At 47.2% G+C, this 17,822-nt stretch overlaps 1 protein-coding gene across 6 annotated transcripts in view; it reads right to left on the bottom strand.

Annotated features, from left to right (window-relative positions):
• Positions 1–17,822, bottom strand: part of CECR2 (CECR2 histone acetyl-lysine reader) — a 152,760-nt gene that overhangs the window by 53,452 nt on the left and 81,486 nt on the right. For all 6 annotated transcript variants that reach the window (XM_033867274.2, XM_033867275.2, XM_033867277.2 and 3 more), the window contains exon 2: positions 9,069–9,163. In XM_033867274.2, the coding sequence (XP_033723165.1) occupies positions 9,069–9,163 (95 nt within the window). The remainder of the gene's footprint in view (positions 1–9,068; positions 9,164–17,822) is intronic.

Genomic DNA, 17,822 nt, shown 5'->3' with positions numbered 1-17,822 from the left:
AGACAATCTGGTACTTGTATAAATATAAGACATATAGATCAATGGAATAAGGCAGAGTCCAGAAACAGACTGAACATAGATGAAATTCGTAAGGAAAAATGGACACTGATTGACCTTCTACTTCATACCATACACGAATACTAACTCAAAATGCATCATAATGCCAACTGCAAAAAGCGCTAAAGCTCTAAAACTAAGAGAAAACCTCAAAAAAATATCTTGACATTAAGGTATGTCCCGATTTCTTAGGAAAAAACATACTAGAAAAAACTGATAGATTAGACTTCAACAAAATTAAAATTTGCTATTCTTTAAAATACAGTGTCAAACAAATGGAAAGGCAAGCTACACATCAGAAGAAAATAGTCACAGCCCATTATATATCTAGTCATCAGGGAAATGCACATTAAACCCACAATGAGTTACCACATCACACACAACAGAATCAGTAAAATGAAAAACTGGGTAAAATTAAAATTAACAGATGTCGGGAAAGATATGGAGCAACTGGACTGTTCATGTGTTGCCGGTAGGAGAATAAAGGTCACCGCTGCTTAGAAAACAAGTCAATGTCAATCGTGCTCTCACGCACGACCCAGCGATTCCTGAGAGAAACGAAAAGACATCCACGAAAACATCCGTGCAAGTGTTTACAGCTGCTCTATTCTCAACAGCCCCAAACTGGAGGCAACATACAAGTCTACCAACTAGCAGACAAAAAAACTGTCATATATTTTTGCACTGGAATCCAATGCAGACCCCCTCCCCTAAAAGGAACGAAGAACTGATACAAATAGCAGTGTCAGTATCACACAGACCCTGTGCTTCCTCAAAGAAGCTGGACACGCAGAACCCACACTGCATGATCCCAGCCACACACACACGAAATTCTAGAATAAGGCAAAACAATCTGCATCAATAAAAATCAGGTCACTGCGTGGGATGCAGTGGGGTTTTGGGGGTGTGGGGAGGTTAGATTTAGTGCAAAGGGCACTTTCTGAGGAGATGGAAATGTATTATCTTGAGCAGCATGGTGACCGAGTTTGTGTAATTAGAAATAGGAACCTATTTAATTTTCTAAAAACAGGGGCAAACTATGGCTCATGGGCCAAAGCTGGCCTGAATGTCTATCTTTAGCCTGTAAGCTAAGAATGTGAAAATCATTCTTTTTTAACGGTTGGAAGAAAAAAGAAATCAAAAGAATACTATTTTATGACAAAGGAAAATGATATAAAATTCAAATTCCAGATTATGAAAATCTAATAAAACACAGCCACAATCAGTCACGAAGCACTGCTCTGGCCACTTTTGCACTGGGATGGCAGAGGGGAGTAGTTTAGACCATGTCACCCACACAAAGCCTAAAATGGTTATTCTCTGGCCCTTTGCAGAAGTCTGCTAACCCCAGTTCTGAGACGTGCAAACCGCAACATTTAAGACATTGGCAGTAGCCTGGGTCAATATCCACTTCCTACTCCACACACGTAGATGTTTCTGGTATTTACTAAAAGCTCAAGACTGTTCTAAGGCTGTCATGAGTGAACTCATTTAATTTCACAATAAATTTAGTAATAGGTATGGTTATCATTCCCATTTTACAGATGAGGCGAGTAACGCACAAAGAGATTAAGGAACTTTCTTAGCTCCACATAACAGGTAAGCCTTAGAACCAAGAAAGGCAAGCATTCATCTGTCCAAAATCCTCTTTCTTTAGGGTGGGATGAAAATAAAACTTCAGAGAATACCGAGCACAAATTCACTCTAAATGTACGTGGATACCACTGGAGGGACAGAATAGCAATCACTTTAGGCAATTCCTTTCAATGAAAAGTAAAATTCACTGTGATGTTTTCTTGTCTGAGTGATCACTGCGTAGGTGTATTCAGTTTGTACAAATTCACTGAGCTGTATGATTAAGCAATATGCCCTTTTCTGTGTGTATTATAATATATCGACAAAAACAAGTTTTTAAAGGGCTGAAGCCTGAGCCTCACTTCAGACCAATTAGTTCAACTTGGATCAATCAGACCCCAAACTTACTTGCCCATTCAGAAGTTTTTTTATTTCATGTATACTTAGCTGTTTTTAACACAATTTACAGATTATGTTTTCAGCAATGCTCTGACACCTCACAGGTATGATATGAAAAAGGGTGGAACCATCACTTGCCTCCCTGGCCCAGCACAGAACAGCAGGACCAACACTGCCACCCGCTGTCCCCAGGAAAGGGGGACGAGCTCGGAGGGCACCAGGATACCCCCACCAAAGGGGGTTGACGGGCCCCCCACTAATTCTGCTTCTGTCCATCTGAGACTCACAGTTTCCTTCAAAAGCAAAAAAGTCACAGAAGCAGCTGCCTGTAAAAGGAAGGGGAAAAAACTCTTCTCTCCTCCCGGTTACAACAGCATCTGAAATTTTATGACATTTATTTAACTAGGGTCATTTTTTTGTTTTTTTAAAATAAATTAACCTCTCGTTTCAAAAGAAATCATTTAGGAGTAACTGACACAGTGTGTCATAAGGAAGAAACTAGTGTTAAGAGGCCTGCCATCAGCACTGGGGAGGGCGGGCAGCTCTGCACCGTACCCAGAAGCAGAAGGGCTGGGGGAAGACATAGAAGACAGGGTGACACGGTTGTCTGCGGGTGTCTGACGAGCCAGCACAGCTTGATGAGACAGACACATTCTGAAATATTAAATGCTATTTGCACCTCTAGCTACACACGTGTGAAAAAGCAAACTGTCCAGAACAGCCCACCTGGCACCCCATCTTAAGAACGCGTTGGGTTTCTGCTCTATACTACTTTAGGCGATGCTTTAAAACTTTTTTTTTTAATTTTTTTTTTAATTTTTGGTCGCATCGGGTCTTCGTCGCTTCGTGCGGGCTTTCTCTAGTTGCAGCGAGCGGGGGCTACTCTTTGTTGCGGTGCGCGGACTCCTCATTGCGGTGGCTTCTCTTGTTGCGGAGCACGGGCTCTAGGCACGTGGGCTTCAGTAGTTGTGGCACATGGGCTCAGTAGTTGTGGTTTGCGGGCTCTAGAGCACAGACTCAATAATTGTGGCACGCGGGCTTAGGTGCTCCACGGCATGGGGGATCTTGCCCGACCAGGGATTGAACCTGTGTCCCCTGCATTGGCAGGCGGATTCTTAACCACTGCACCACCAGGGAAGCCCAGAATTTATTTTTTTATACTGCTAAAATCATTAATTTTATGTAAAGACGACAGAAAACAAAGAGTCAGAGTTAGAGACTCAAACTGCAGATTCTATGAGGGATGAAGATCTGGGCTCCTGATCTCTCAATTCTCTGTAGGGATTATTCATCTTCTAACCAGCTACCTAAGTCTCTGGATGTTTCCTTCCCTGTAAAACAGGACCCGGTTAGCCTTTGAGGGGATCTCCCTCTACCTCTTCTTCATAGCCTCACAAGAAGACTGAGGAAATGAAATGTGCCAAAGTGAAAGTAGATGAGTGATGGGAGAAGCCTGCGCCTAAGCTAAGAATATCCTGTAGAACACCCGTTATCTTCAAACTAATTGTTTTTCTATGGGAGATATTATCAATGTAAGTACATTTATAGTGGAGGCTAATGGTAAATATGGGAGAAAATTAAACTAGGAACAAGTTAGTTATAGCCATTTACTGAAACAAAAGGGAAAATCAAAACCTCTTGTTGACAATTCATTTATATAGGACCACATGTGACTATCCAAAAATCAACTGGTTCTTGTCCAAAAGCCTAGGAAAAAAGAGAACTTATGATACGTTGTTAATAACTAAGTACACGTGATTAGATGCAGCATAAGCCTCCCCACCAATATGCAGTTTTCCTCTGGAGAAGACAGTCACTATTAACAAGCAAAAGCATGTGCAACAGGCCCCCTGGGGTTCACAGCATGTGCTGGGCTCTCCCAAGTGGGGCACAGCCCATCTGGGGCTCGCTTCTGGTCACAAAACTGGGCAGGCGAGGGTACTCCCGCGAGCACGCCAGGTCAAGAGAGGAGACACAGCGGGGCCAAGAGGGCCGCATGGAAACAAAGACCTGGGTCCTACAGCTGCCAGGGAGACTCTGCCAGCAGCCTGAAGGACCCTGTGTCCCTCCCCAGCTAGGCCTCCAGACACGCCGAGCGGGGCCCCTGACAAGCCACGTGCAGACCCACAAAACCGACCGATACCAAATGCAGTTTCAGCTCTTCGGCCTGTGAACTGCGCTAAGCAGCCACAGGAAACAAACATAGGCCCTCCCGAGGGCGGGCCTGCGGTGGCCACGGTCCCAGAAGCATGGCCGGGACATCAGATTCCTGACCCACGGAAGCTGATGTTTAAAGCTGCTAAGTTTTAGGGTAATTTGTTACATAGCAGTAGATGACGAATACAGCATGAAACAGGCAGAAGCACAAACACGAAAAGGAAGGGGGATGATAACCTAGAACAACAAGAGAATCAACTTTAAAAAATCAAGGTCAATAAACTGGGCAGATTCAAGATACAAACACAAGAATATGTTAGGAATATATCACATTCTACACTTGGAAGTACTTGTACAGTGTGTGAGTATCACTCAACTCTTAGCAGCAACACAAGTTACAGTAACCCAGGAACGGATCTGACCTACATGAACAAAGCTACAACTTTTTACTGAGCAACATCAGGACTTTTTTTTTTTTAAATATATTTATTTATTTATTTTTGGCTTTGTTGGGTCTTCGTTGCAGTGCGCGGGCTTCTCATCGCAGAGGCTTCTCTTGTGGAGCACGGGCTCTAGGCCTGTGGGCTTCAGTAGTTGTGGTGCAAGGGCTTAGTTGCTCCGCAGCATGTGGGATCTTCCCGGACCGGGGCACGAACCCGTGTCCCTTGCATCAGCAGGCGGACACTGCCACCAGGGAAGCCCGGCAAGCAGATTCTTAACCACTGTGCCACCAGGGGAGTCCCACAACCTAAGGACTTTAATCAAAATAAGGAGATTCCTTATGGAATATGACAAGATTGTATCACTTTCTGGAAGAACTAACAAGCAGGATTAGTTAAGAACAATGGTATCAGAGCCAAAAGAGACTGGCAGGTACAGCCAGGAAGAGCCGAGTGGATTCTCACGTGTCAAAAACCTGGTGAAATGTCAAATAGACACCACATGCCAACAGGGAAGGGAAGCTCTACTCCATAGATGGTATGAGCCAACTCTAGCTATTCAGACCTTCAACCGCAGCCTGGCCCCCATCCCCACCATCACACAGAAGGCAGGCGTGCGACACCTGCCCCGCAAATTTTAAATGGGCGTTTCTTGTGCTTGATCATCAACCAACACACCCATGGAAGACACGGCCTAAGTATGTAACAGGAAATTCAAGTCCACACACCACGAATGTGCGCAGTAAGGCTGGAGAGACAGCCTGTCAGGCAGGAGACTCCAGGTCATCACGTTCACCCCCTAACAGGCCTTCATGATGGGCTCGCCTCTGCCCTCAGGCCTGATCTACTCACTCGCCCCTTCCTGGTCCCCCGCCCTCCCTGCCCTCAGGATCACACCCCCGAACTCGCTGCTCAGCCTACAAGGCCTACTAGGCTCCTACTCCTGTTGTGCTGTGGCCACAGGATTCCTCGAATGGCTGTGCTTGTCGGAGACAGCAGGGAAAGAAGGCGAGCAGGTGGGCCAAGCAAGCCCCACAGATGCAGTGTGACAACCAGCCTCTGTGTCGAGAGCCACCAGGCAGGCTGGGGCCCTGTTTTCCCTCCAGCTGATCAGTGTCTTAGATGCTTTCTAAAAGCTACAAACTGGGTTTCAACATGAAGTCGCATTTCAGATGCTGGCGACGAACCAAAATTTAACACTCAGGGGCTAATAAGACTTTGGACTTTGCAGCTCAAATGAATCACATCTCTGAAACACATGGGACCTTCTGCTCTGCAACCCCTAGCCTCTGCTCCAGGGTGTCGAACCCCGGACACCCACCTTCCTACCTGCAATTTCGGGGGGGGGGGGTCCGTCCTTCCTCCACTCACCCTCTTAATGGGCTCTGTAATATAAGGGCACTGGCTCAGGAAGCACCCCATGACAGCTCGGTCCACGGCCCCTTCTCACACAGGCCACGTGCTCTGTGGATGTCACAGCGCTTGCCATGGCAACTGCACACACTCTGCAGTGGGGCCCAGGACCGAGGGTCCCGAGGGCATCTGCCCTCCAGCACCCTGGCCAGAGCGAGGTGAGGCAAACAGACCCCCTCGGACACTGATGGTCATGGGTGAAATGGAGCAACCCCTGGGGTGAGCGGCCTGGAAATTTATTTTTTGAATCTTAAGTGGGCATTTCTTTTTACGGAGTGACTATACTTGCAGAAATTTAAGAGTATGATTCACTAAGGTGTGCAAACTTTTATGTCCAAGGCTATGTAATATAACATGTTTATAACAGTTAAAAGCTGGGCACAAACGTCCATCTATTAAATCGGAGTATTTGACAATCCCATTTAAAGAAAAAAGTGGTTATAAGAAAAATTATCATTGTGAGGAAAAAAATGGAAGATATGAAAAAGTGAAATTATATACAGAGTATGACTACAACTGCTTAAAAACCACACAGACTCCCAAGTTACATCTCAAAAAGAAAATGGGAGAAAACATACTAAACCCCTTGTCATGGTGTTTAAGTGGTAAGATGGCAGATTTCTTTCTACTCTCTGTTTAGCACAACAGCCTAGACGCCCTGGGGACAGTCAGTACACTCGTGGAGAATGCAGGAGACGACGACTACAGCATGAAACAGGCAGAAGTACACACACAGAAAGGAAGAGGGATGATCGCTCACACACACACACGCGTGCGCGCGCACGCGCGAACGCCAAGCTCCGCGCTCAATGCAGGAGCAGCTCGTCAACCCCTCATTCACCTTGTTACCACACGTCTACCCCCAGCCCTGACAAGCGTCCAGGAGTGGATCTACTAGCAGAGAAATATTTCAGACACCGTCTTTTTTTTAAACCGTGGCACCCCAGCCTCCTGCCTGCACGGGGAGCCCCGTCCTGTCTCAGCTTCCCGGGAGCTGGCCTCACAGTCCAACTGTGTGGAAACGTAGTAGCAAGAGAACGTCTATCAACTCTATCAAAACAAGGGATGAGGCCTTATCGGGAAGACCCTTTATTTGCTGACAGAGATGAAATCTTGCTCCAAATGTCTACACATCTCAATGCACCAGACAGCTGTGTACTTGGCAGCTATGGCGTGCGGGGGCCCAGAAGCTCCACGCTAGAAATGATGCTAGAGATACGTTCGGTAGATTACTCCTTTCTGCCCGTGGACGCAGCCGAGTAAGCATCGTTGACGTCTCCCCGCCCCGCACTGCCGTCACGTCTAAGTCAGGGTCTCCCAAAGAGCTGCACAGCTGCAGAAGCTCTTCGTCGGAGGTTTGAGCCTTGAAACAAGCGACGCGAGCCTGAGGAGGCATCCTGAGCGGCGGGGAGTGCGCACAGACTGTGTGGCGACGAGAGATCCAAGCACCAGGCACTCCAGAGGCTTCAGGGTTGTCACACACGCCACTGTGGAGGATGTGGGTGCGGCCATGAAAGCAAGGCCACACGAGGTGGATGGGAGAGTTGTGGAACCCAAGAGGGCCGTCTCAAGAGAAGATTCTCAAAGACCTGGTGCCCACTTAAGTGTGAAAAAGATTTTTGTTGGTGGCATTAAAGAAGACACTGAAGAACATCATCTAAGAGATTATTTTGAACAGTATGGGAAAACTGAAGTGATTAAAATCATGACTGATCAAGGCAGTGGCAAGAAGTGAGGCTTTGCTTTCGTAACCTTTGATGACCATGACTCTGTAGACAAGACTGTCATTCAGAAATACCACACTGTGAATGGCCACAACTGTGAAGTAAGGAAAGCCCTATCTGAGCAAGAGATGGCTAGTGCCTCATCCAGCCAAAGAGGCCGAAGTGGTTCTGGAAACTTTGGTGGTGGTCGTGGAGGGGGGTTTTGGTGGGAATGACAATTTTGGTCGTGGAGGAGACTTCAGTGGTCGAGGTGGCTTTGGTGGCAGCTGCGGTGGCGGGGGATATGGTGGCAGTGGATATGGTGGCAGTGGGGATGGCTATAATGGGTTTGGTAATGATGGAAGCAATTCTGGAGGTGGTGGAAGCTTCAATGATTTCGGCAGTTACAATAATCAATCTTCAAATTTTGGACCCATGAAAGGAGGAAACTTTGGAGGCAGAAGTTCTGGCCCCTAGGGTGGTGGAGGTCAATAGTCTGCCAAACCCCGAAACCAAGGTGGCTGTGGTGGTTCCAGCAGCAGCAGTAGCTGTGGCAGTGGCAGAAGGTTTTGATTACTGCCAGGAAACAAAGCTTAGCAGGAGAGGAGAGCCAGAGAAGTGACAGGGAAGCTACAGGTTACAACAGATCTGTGAACTCAGCCAAGCACAGTGGTGGCAGGGCCTAGCTGCTACAAAGAAGACATGTTTTAGACAATACTCATGTGTATGGGCAAAAAAACTCGAGGACTGTTATTTGTGACTAATTGTATAACAGGTTATTTTAGTTTCTGTTCTGTAGAAAGTGTAAAGCATTCCAGCAAAGGGTTTTAATGTAGGTTTTTTTTTTTTTTGCACCCATGCTGTTGACTGCTAAATGTAATAGTCTGATCATGACACTGAATAAATGTGTCTTTAAAAAAAGAGAAATGATGCCACTGTTCACATGACAGAAGATACATACCCCAGGGGCAGAAATACGGTAAAAATCTAGTTTTAATTTGTTAGGCATCATTTTACCAATACTGAAAACAAAGATCAGAAAGAAAGCCCTACATTGAGAGAACACATTCCACACTTGAATATGGTAGCTGGTGGACCCAACAGTAAGGGATATAGATTTCTGAGAGTGAAATAAAGTCAAGAATTACAATAAAATGAAAACTCAGCTGCAGAAGGAGCCAAACACGGGACCTGGGAACCGTGTGTAAATGCTGTTACGTCTTGGCCGGTGATCTGCTCTGGTTTATTCCAGGAGACACGAAACATCACTAGGACTGGTTAATTCCTTCCCTCCGCCAGAAACGGTAAGATTGGGGTTACTCACGTGATATCCCTTCGCTGATAGCAGCCCTGAAGTAGGCAGGCGATCAGGTCACTGATAAACTCCACGTCATCTCTGTGAAGAGCTGCTTCTAACTCCTGAGGAGGAGAAGGGAGAGGGATTGAGAGCTCAGACACGGATGCAGATTTCCTAACAGCCAGCAGCTCATCCCTTCCAGGTCGCCACCACACCACCACTGCCGTCACCGTCACGGGCCAACTGCCCTCCTTTTTGGTTTTCCAAGAGTTTACTCCCCCACTGCTCCTTACCAAGCTCCATTCCTTTCACCTGCACACACAGACACCTCTTTTTACAAGTCAATGCAGCACAGTCATAAAAGAGCTTAACTTATATTAATATACTGTTTTGCTTTCTATTACTTTGCAAGAGTGTAAAGGAGCCAATACGTAATTACTCAGAAAGTATTCATTTACTGAAGAGTTTCAGCAGGCAAGCCAACCGCAACAGCTTTCCAGAGCCACGCTACCTTGAGAAGTGGCACTAGGAAGTGAGCAATCTGTGGTCCCCACAGGCCCGGGGAGGGGCTGCCAGCGCCAAGGCCGAGCTGACATCACCTGAAGGGAAGTGAGGTGATGCCGTGCTAAGGGGCTAATCCCAGGGGAGGTGCACGTGCTGTCCTTGGGGTTTAGGCAGAGATGCCAAAGATTTAGCTTGACTTTGCACATACCCTGAACAAAGGTTCGTTGAAGAGCTACAGGGACAAAAGGTGACAGCGTGGAATTTTGGGAGATTCTATTCCCTTCTCAAGTTCCCACAGTGAACCAGTGTTTCCTGAGATGATGGAACATGCCCCAATCACCAGCTCCCGGGATGCAGAGAGGGCCCACGTCTGGTCCACCAGGATGCCGTCCACCCACCATGCAAGTCATTTCCCAAGGGTCCACTACGCTTGTGGTGTGGTCGGCTCATAACCAAAACTGCGAGGGTCTTATGAGTGGTTTGGAAAGCATGAGGTGTGCCAAATACGCAGCGTCTGTTCTGCCCACACCCAGTACCGGGCAGTGTACACAGGAGGTGGGGATCCACTTCTGCTGTAAAAATGGCAACGGTCTTTTTAAAGCTATTTTAATTGTTCCGTTTATTATTCTATGTTTAAAAGTTTCTAAGTTTGTAAACACGCACTCCGAAAACTTCACATGACAAAAAACTGCTAAACACACCAACTGATAGAAGCAAACAAAATACAAACTACCCCGAGAAGGAAAGGGCATAGACGTCTTGAAAGCCCAGGTGAGCGAAACTCAGAATTCAAAGACAAGGCCCAGCGTGAAAACCTTGTGCCTGCCCTACATACAAATTTGGTAACGATGAGCATGTCTATTACAATGGCTCTTATTCTTCTATTAGCTTACTAATTCCTTTGGGCAGAGCTCTCTTCCACATTCTACCGACCAAACATAACAAGGATTTGAACTATATTTGGTCAGAATTCATTTATTCAACAAACATTTCCGGGGCACCCAGCACTTCCCGAGCCCTGGGGAGCTGGAGTCAGCGGGGGGAGTAGACGGGACACAGCACCGCTGGGCATAGAACCGGTGCTGTGGGAGGGACGGGCACTGCTCCAGGGGCCCAACACCCGGGGTGGGGCGGCACACGGGGCAGGTGGGCCCGGCCTGCCGTGGAGAGGGTGGGACCCGCCCGGCTGCTGCGGCAGAGGGTGGAGATGAGGCCACTGCGGCTGGAGCAACAGCCCAGAGGAGACTCTGAGGGACTTAGCTGAACGAGGCAGACAGCAGGAGGGGAGACACGCACATCCAGAGCCCAACAGGAGCACAGGAGGGACAGAGCAAGGGAAGATTCAGGCTCCTACCGAAGCCCAGTCACACTGGGCAAGACCCCAAAGGAAACCGCAGTAAGAGAAGAGGCTGGACCCTTGAAGCACAAAGTCCCAGGCCACCTCGTTCAATAGATTAGCCAGAATTACTGACACTAGAACCGGAAGGAAAACATCCACAAACCAATGATGGGAATGTGTCATGAACCAAGAATTATGAAATACAACCTGTGAATCTGAGGTTTAAAAAAGGAAAGAAAAAACTGTTGCACTGTACTTTCTGCTGGCCTCAGAACCCAGGCTTCATTGGTGATTCAACCACTGTTTTCTTTTTTAATATTTATTTGTTTATTTGGTTGTGCCGGGTCTTAATTGCGGCATGCATGTGGGATCTAGTTCCCTAACCAGGGATCGAACTGAGGCCCCCTGCATTGGGCGTGCAGAGTCCCTTCCACTGCGCCACCAGGGAAGTCCCCAACCATTGTTTTCTTAACATTATCAGCAGAAAGTGAAGACTAACACCCCTATCTACATTTGAAAAAATTATTAAATGATCTGTTCTGTCCAACTCTGGCAGAGAGTCTAAATGGCACTGGTGAAAACCTATCCCCAGTGAACCTGGGCTTGCCTTTCTGGCACAACCATAATCTAGGTAGCCACTGGGAAGGCGGTTACATACGAGGCTGTGCATCGGGGATGCTGAATCAGCTCTTCCAAGGGCAACTGGACAGGCTTGAAATGTCTCTCAAATGAGTACTGAGAAGGGCTCTGATATCATGAATGCAATCCCACCCCCTGCCTCCCATTTCACCCATGGGATACGGTGACTCACAAACAGTAACTCACAAAATATACAATTGCTTTTCATATGTATTTCTATGATATTATGCTTCATAAATCAGAAGCTACCTAGAAAACAAACCAAAATAGATGCAGGCCCCTGGTAACTTGTGAGGTGCACTTTTCCCTCTAGCTCGGCAGGGCTTGACCCACACAAGTGGTGGGCAGTCCGAGGAAGAAGGCACTGCCTCTGGACAGCCCGCTGTCCTCCCCTGCAGCTGCCACATGGTGACCAGGGCACCGGGCGCAGCCTCGGCACTCACGGCCCTCGGCCTAATGTTACAGAGAGACAGCAGAGGAGAAACAGGAGAGCAATTTCAATCCCGCTGAACAAAAAAAAGTGCCGGCTTATCGGTTAAAATGTTTTCACTTCAATGGATAGAGTTTCAGATTTGCAAGGTGAAAACGTTTTGGAGCTGATTCAGAACAATGTGAATATACTTAACACTCCTGAATTGTGCACTTAAAACGATGCTAAATTTTGTGTCTTTTACCACAATTTATTATAGGAAGAAAAAACTTTATCACATTAAAAGTTCCCCTGTGCAGGGGTTGTGATGATTTAAATGAGGCAATGCTTATAAAAGCCAGACCAGCCTGGCACACAGCAAATGCTCTATAGCATGTGAGCACAGCAATTATCTCATCTTCCTTAAGTGGTGGTGTGTAGAAAAAAGCAGACTGAAGAGATAGAAAGCGGTCTTTTCAAAATTCAGGTTTCTGAACAACAGAAATTCAAACTCTTAATACATGGCCTGTGTGCATGAGCCAATAAAACCATCTCCAGATCCAGTTATTCAAAGCCTTACCACATACGCCTTCAGCCGGGAGCCTGAGGCTTAGGCTAAGGCAACGAGAAATAAACACCCTTCAAGCGCCCCACCCCCACTTTCCTCCTCCCCTTTTGTATTTCCTTTTCACTGTGGGCACTGAGCTGTGAGGACAGAAATCTGAACTTTGCCAAGATGCTCTGGGGCGGGGGCGGGGGGTGGTGGTGATCAGCAAATCAGCCGAGAAGGGACACGAGAAGGGCTCCTGGGCTCCCGCTCTTCAGAGGGGCCGGAGGGAGAACAGGGCTCGCCCTCTGTGCAGCTGGCGGCACAGCTCATTAGGGACGGGCCTGTTCAGCACCGGCACACGGCCCTGCCCTCGGGACCCAGCGGTGGCTGCTGGGAAAAGAACCCCAGGGTGAGCCAGGGAGGGAAAGGGGGCCCTTAGCCTATGTCGTGGAAACTCTTCGCCACAAACAGGGAGAATGTCCAGAAGAGACAGCCAAGTGCAGCACAGGGAACACAACTAACTCCTTCGACGCACGGCCACCACTTAGCACCTGTTCTCAAATGTCACTGCAGGGACTTTCTACTGTTTGATCTGCTCCTGAGCGCCGTACAAGTCTTCTTTAATCTTTTGCGAAAGAAGGTGGTAAAGAGAGAACAACTTTCTTTCCTTCAACTTCCAAGGAAGGATGAAGATCACAGAGCTGCACCCTCCGGGCACAAAGATCCTGCTGAGTGTACCTAAGGAGGGAAAAAGGGCTAAGGAAAACAGCCATATGTGCTGTATTTGATTTCAGAAGGTTACGAATCTTTCTCACCTGCACAGGAACCAACTGCAAGGCAGTAGGGGTCACAGTCAAAGGCGGGGGCTTCTGCGTGGGCCCCAGAACTGCACTCACACAAAGGAGATGCACAGCAGGCCCTCCGAGGACCATCCCAGCTGCTCTCCATGAGACCACCTGGGGAGCGGGCTCAGCCTCCAGAAGGCCTCCCTGGCTCTGGCCGCTGATGCTTTCTAACGTGATATAAATTAATTTAATCCCAAAGGCTGCCCGGGCCAATTCAAACCGTGCGGTATACATCAGCCCAAGCGGGTTACCGCTGAGGATCCCCGAAGTGCTACCCCAACGTCCTCCCCGTGGCCGGCAGCTCTGCACCGCGGCTTCGCTGCAGACACACCTTCCTCTCGGCAGCCCACAACATGGCTGTCACTGGCTGTGATGCTGGGGAACAACAGAAAGGAAACCACATAGCTCCCCTCAGATAGGACTGCTACCCTAGAATATTAGATTACTGCAAAATACTAATCAAAGCAATAAATGTGTAAACCTACAAGAAATTGATTTTCTAAAAAGGTATACATTACCAAAACTGGCTCCAGAAATTTTTAAAAAGGCTCAGAACTTTCATGGATCTTCTCCCACAAGAAAGCCCCCACGATACACAAATAATTCCTGAGCACTGAAGAGATGGAAGCTTCGCAACACGTCCACAAAGCTGGTGCTGGATGAGCAGGGCCCTGCGGCCCCTACAAGCCTCAGACCCAGGTCGGCGTATGGACGTCATCGCAGAGACTGTGCCCCTCGGGCCCCACGGCACATGGACGTGGCACAGCTTCCTAGAAAGCCGGGTTTACTCTGATTGTTTTGTTTTCATCGTTGTTGCTTGTTTCGAAAGATTTTTTTAACTGAAACAGGAGACTTCATCAGACAAGTTATGCCAAAGCTACTTCAGACGGTAGAGCTCTAGACCCCTGAGGTTAAGCAACCCTACTCCCTGCTCACCACTGGACTGGCTGGAAATTATTTTATGTGGAGCCAGTGAAATGTGCGTAGAGAAGCAACAGTCAAGGCTGGAGGGTTAATTTGGGCGCGGTTTGCAGGACACAAGGTAAGAGAGACCCAGGGTGAGAAGGTCCCAAGCCCAGCCCAGGGAAGACGCCAAGGGGCCAAAACCAGGAGGACGTCAGTGAAATGGAAAGGATGGGGTGAAACGGGAGCATTTCAGGAGCAGAGTCAATGAGATTTGCAACTAACTGTAGGTAGAGGGCAAAGGACAGGAAATTTTAGGTAACAAGTTTTAATCCTGCGTCTCCCGTCCCCCAACAAAAGATTATGGGATCGCTAAGTGATAAACAAAAAAGCTGAAAGGAGGCCAGGTGGGAGGGACAGAGACGACAAAGTTTAAACTGGGAAACATGCTGGTTGTTGGTATGTGACCACAGCCTGGTCTCCTGAGAGCAGCACAGAAAACTGCAGGCATGACTTGGGTGTGTGGGGCCCTCCTGACCGGTCCAATCAGCTCACCCCTCCGTGGTCACGTGACAGTGTGTGTGTGTGTGTGGGGTGTCCACAAGTGAACGGTGTCCCTGCATCTGAAGACATGCTCCACACCAGGCTCTCTGTCTAGTGCTGAGTGTGCCAACAGGTCTGGAGACGCCCCCTCCGGCAGCCTCACATCTGGGAGGGGCAGGCAAAACGAGCAGTAGTCCCCATTCCCAGCTGCGGCTACAGACAGCAGTGACTAAGAATGAGCACCTCACGAGCACCTGTGCCGAAAGCCCTCGGGCCTCCGCAGAGGAAGGGCTGGAAAGAGCAGAGAGAAAACCAAAGACAGGAACCCCTGGGAGCAACCAGGCTAAAGGATGAATGTGTGACTGAAGGTTTGCAGAAATGCCTGCCATCGAACAACGAGGAAATCTGGATGTCGTTATAACTGACAAAATAGTTCTGAATTCTCACTGGGAAAAGATAAAGAATGTTCTAACCAATCTGCATGCTATCTAAAGATGTCCCCAGGTAAAGAACTGGGCTGTGTTGACCCAGCCCCAACCCTGGTGGGGCAGGACCTTTCATCAGGCTGGGGAGAAATCACCCCCTCTTCTGATTCTCAGCTCCCTGACCAGTACGTGGGCCTGGGCGTTAGGAAGGTGGTGTGTGTTGAATGGCAGGTACCAATCCAATTTTAAATCAACGAACAAGGTCCTACTGTATAGCACAGGGAACTAAATTCAATATACTATGATAAACCATAATGGAAAAGAATATGGAAAAGAATGTGTATATATACATATAAGTGAGTCACTTTGCTGTACAGCAGTAATTAACACAACACTGTAGTTCAACTATACTTCAATTAAAAATAAATTTAAATAAATAAACAAAACACCATCGCGAGACCCTGGGCCCACTGACATTGTTACGGTTCTGAATCCACAGAGCTGAGCACCAAATCGATCACCTGAAAGGCCTCACAACAAAGCCAGCTACATACAGTCCCAGCAGGACCTCTAGGAAAGGAACACCTGAGAAGCTGTGCAGCAAGCAGGTACCACTCCTGTTGGGCTGAGGCAGACTCCTCAGCAAAATTCTCTCACAACAGAGTTATACAGAACGTCAATACTGACCAAGTTTCTTCTATTACAGGACACTCACTCAACTGTTTTATTTTGGGGTAAGAAATTAAGGAAGAGACAATAGCTTGAGACAACCTCAGTCAATGCCAGTTCTGGATGCCTCCAAAGGCCACTGACTGAATCATTTTACAAGGAGGCAAAAAAAAAAAAAAACCTCGACAACGATTCCATAATGGTTCCGCAGGTGTGATAACAATTACAAGTGTTGAAAGTCACCTTAAATAGAAACATACAAAGTGCTTACGTTCTAATGACCATGACTATATACCCACAGAGCAACTAAAAACCAAACTATCTTACTATTGAGTGAATAGGGACTTGGGACAAATTTTTCAGAAATCAGCATTAAAAGCAGATTCAAAAAGATATAAGTGAGGTTGAAGTATTCTAGAAAGCTGTTCTTGAGATCTCCAAAAGTGGTTCTAGTGATGATGAAGAAATTATTTCTGGAAATAAGGATGGGGAGAAAAAGCAATTACTTCTAAACTTAAAATTCAAATGTTTATGTAAAATCCCCAAAGTCAAATCTCCGAACAGAAATTTGACTATTTCATCTCTATTATTAAAGTTTAAATACACTATGATAAATCAACAGTCCTAAAGTTTTATTGAATCATCTCATTGGGAAGATGGGGTATCGCCTAAATTTAAGCATGTGTGGGAAGTTTTCATGTTAATACCACTATAAAAGGAACTGAGTCAGAATTCATAACTCCCACTCTTTCCACTTTACCAAAAAGGAAGAGACCATTAAAGTTTGGAAAGGAGAGGGACTTGCCTGGTGGTGCAGTGGTTAAGAATTCACCTGCCAATACAGGGGACATGGATTCGAGCCCTGGTCCAGGAAGTTCCCAGATGCCGCAGAACAGCTAAGCCCATGCGCCACAACTACTGAGCCCACGCACCGCAACTACTGCAGCCCGTGCACTCTAGGGCCCGTGAGCCACAACCACTGAGTCTGCATGCTTCAACTAACTGAAGCCTGTGTGCCTAGAGCCCACGCTCCGCAACAAGAGAAGCCACCTCAATGAGAAGCCCGCGCACCACAACGAACAGTAGCCCCTGCCCTCTGCAACTAGAGAAAGCCCGCGCGCAGCAACAAAGACCCAATGCAGCCAAAATTAAATTTTTAAAAATTAAAAAAAAAAGTCACAGCTACAATTAAAAAAAAAAAAGGTTGTTTGGAAACGGGAAAAGGTATGGAGAATAATACCGGACAATGACCTCATTTTTTCTAAAACGTAGCCTAACTGATTTCACACATCCCTTATTCAGCTTTCAAACAGATCAGAATCACTGCCCACCCCCCACCCTACTTCCATCCCACCACAGCCAGTTACTAACAAACATCATCAGGTTCACTGGGCCTCACTCGAGATGCAGCTTTTTTGTCTCCAGGTCTCTCCTTTGTCTTTCCTCCCGTGTCCCCTCAGCCTCCATATAAAAACTGGACTTTTTTTGATCGAAGTGATTAGTAAAACAAATAAGCCAATATTTTCCAGTCAAGTTTTACCAATGTCTGTAGTAGGAAATGTAAACTTCACAGCAGGAAGGAGTTAAAAGGTTTTAACAAGAAAAAAAATTAGGACTTCCCTGATGGTGCAGTGGTTAAGAATCCACCCGCCAATGCAGGGGACACGGGTTTGAGCCCTGATCCAGGGAGATTCCACATGCCATGGTGCAACTAAGCCCGTGCACCACAACTAGAGCCCCCGAGCTATAAGTACTGAAGCCCGCAGGCCTAGAGCCTATGCTCCATAACAAGAGAAGCCACCACAGTGAGAAGCCCGCGCACTGCAACGAAGAGTAGTCCCCACTTGCCGCGACTACTGAAAAGCCCACGCATAGCAACGAAGACCCAACACAGCCAAAAATAAATAAATTTATTTATTTATTTATTTTTAAAAAAGAATTAGGTAGGAGACTTT

The sequence above is a fragment of the Tursiops truncatus genome, chromosome 11 (assembly GCF_011762595.2).
Source record: "Tursiops truncatus isolate mTurTru1 chromosome 11, mTurTru1.mat.Y, whole genome shotgun sequence".
NCBI lineage: Eukaryota > Metazoa > Chordata > Mammalia > Artiodactyla > Delphinidae > Tursiops > Tursiops truncatus.
Note: the sequence above shows the minus strand (reverse complement) of the source record. Positions and strands in the feature narration are given on the sequence as shown.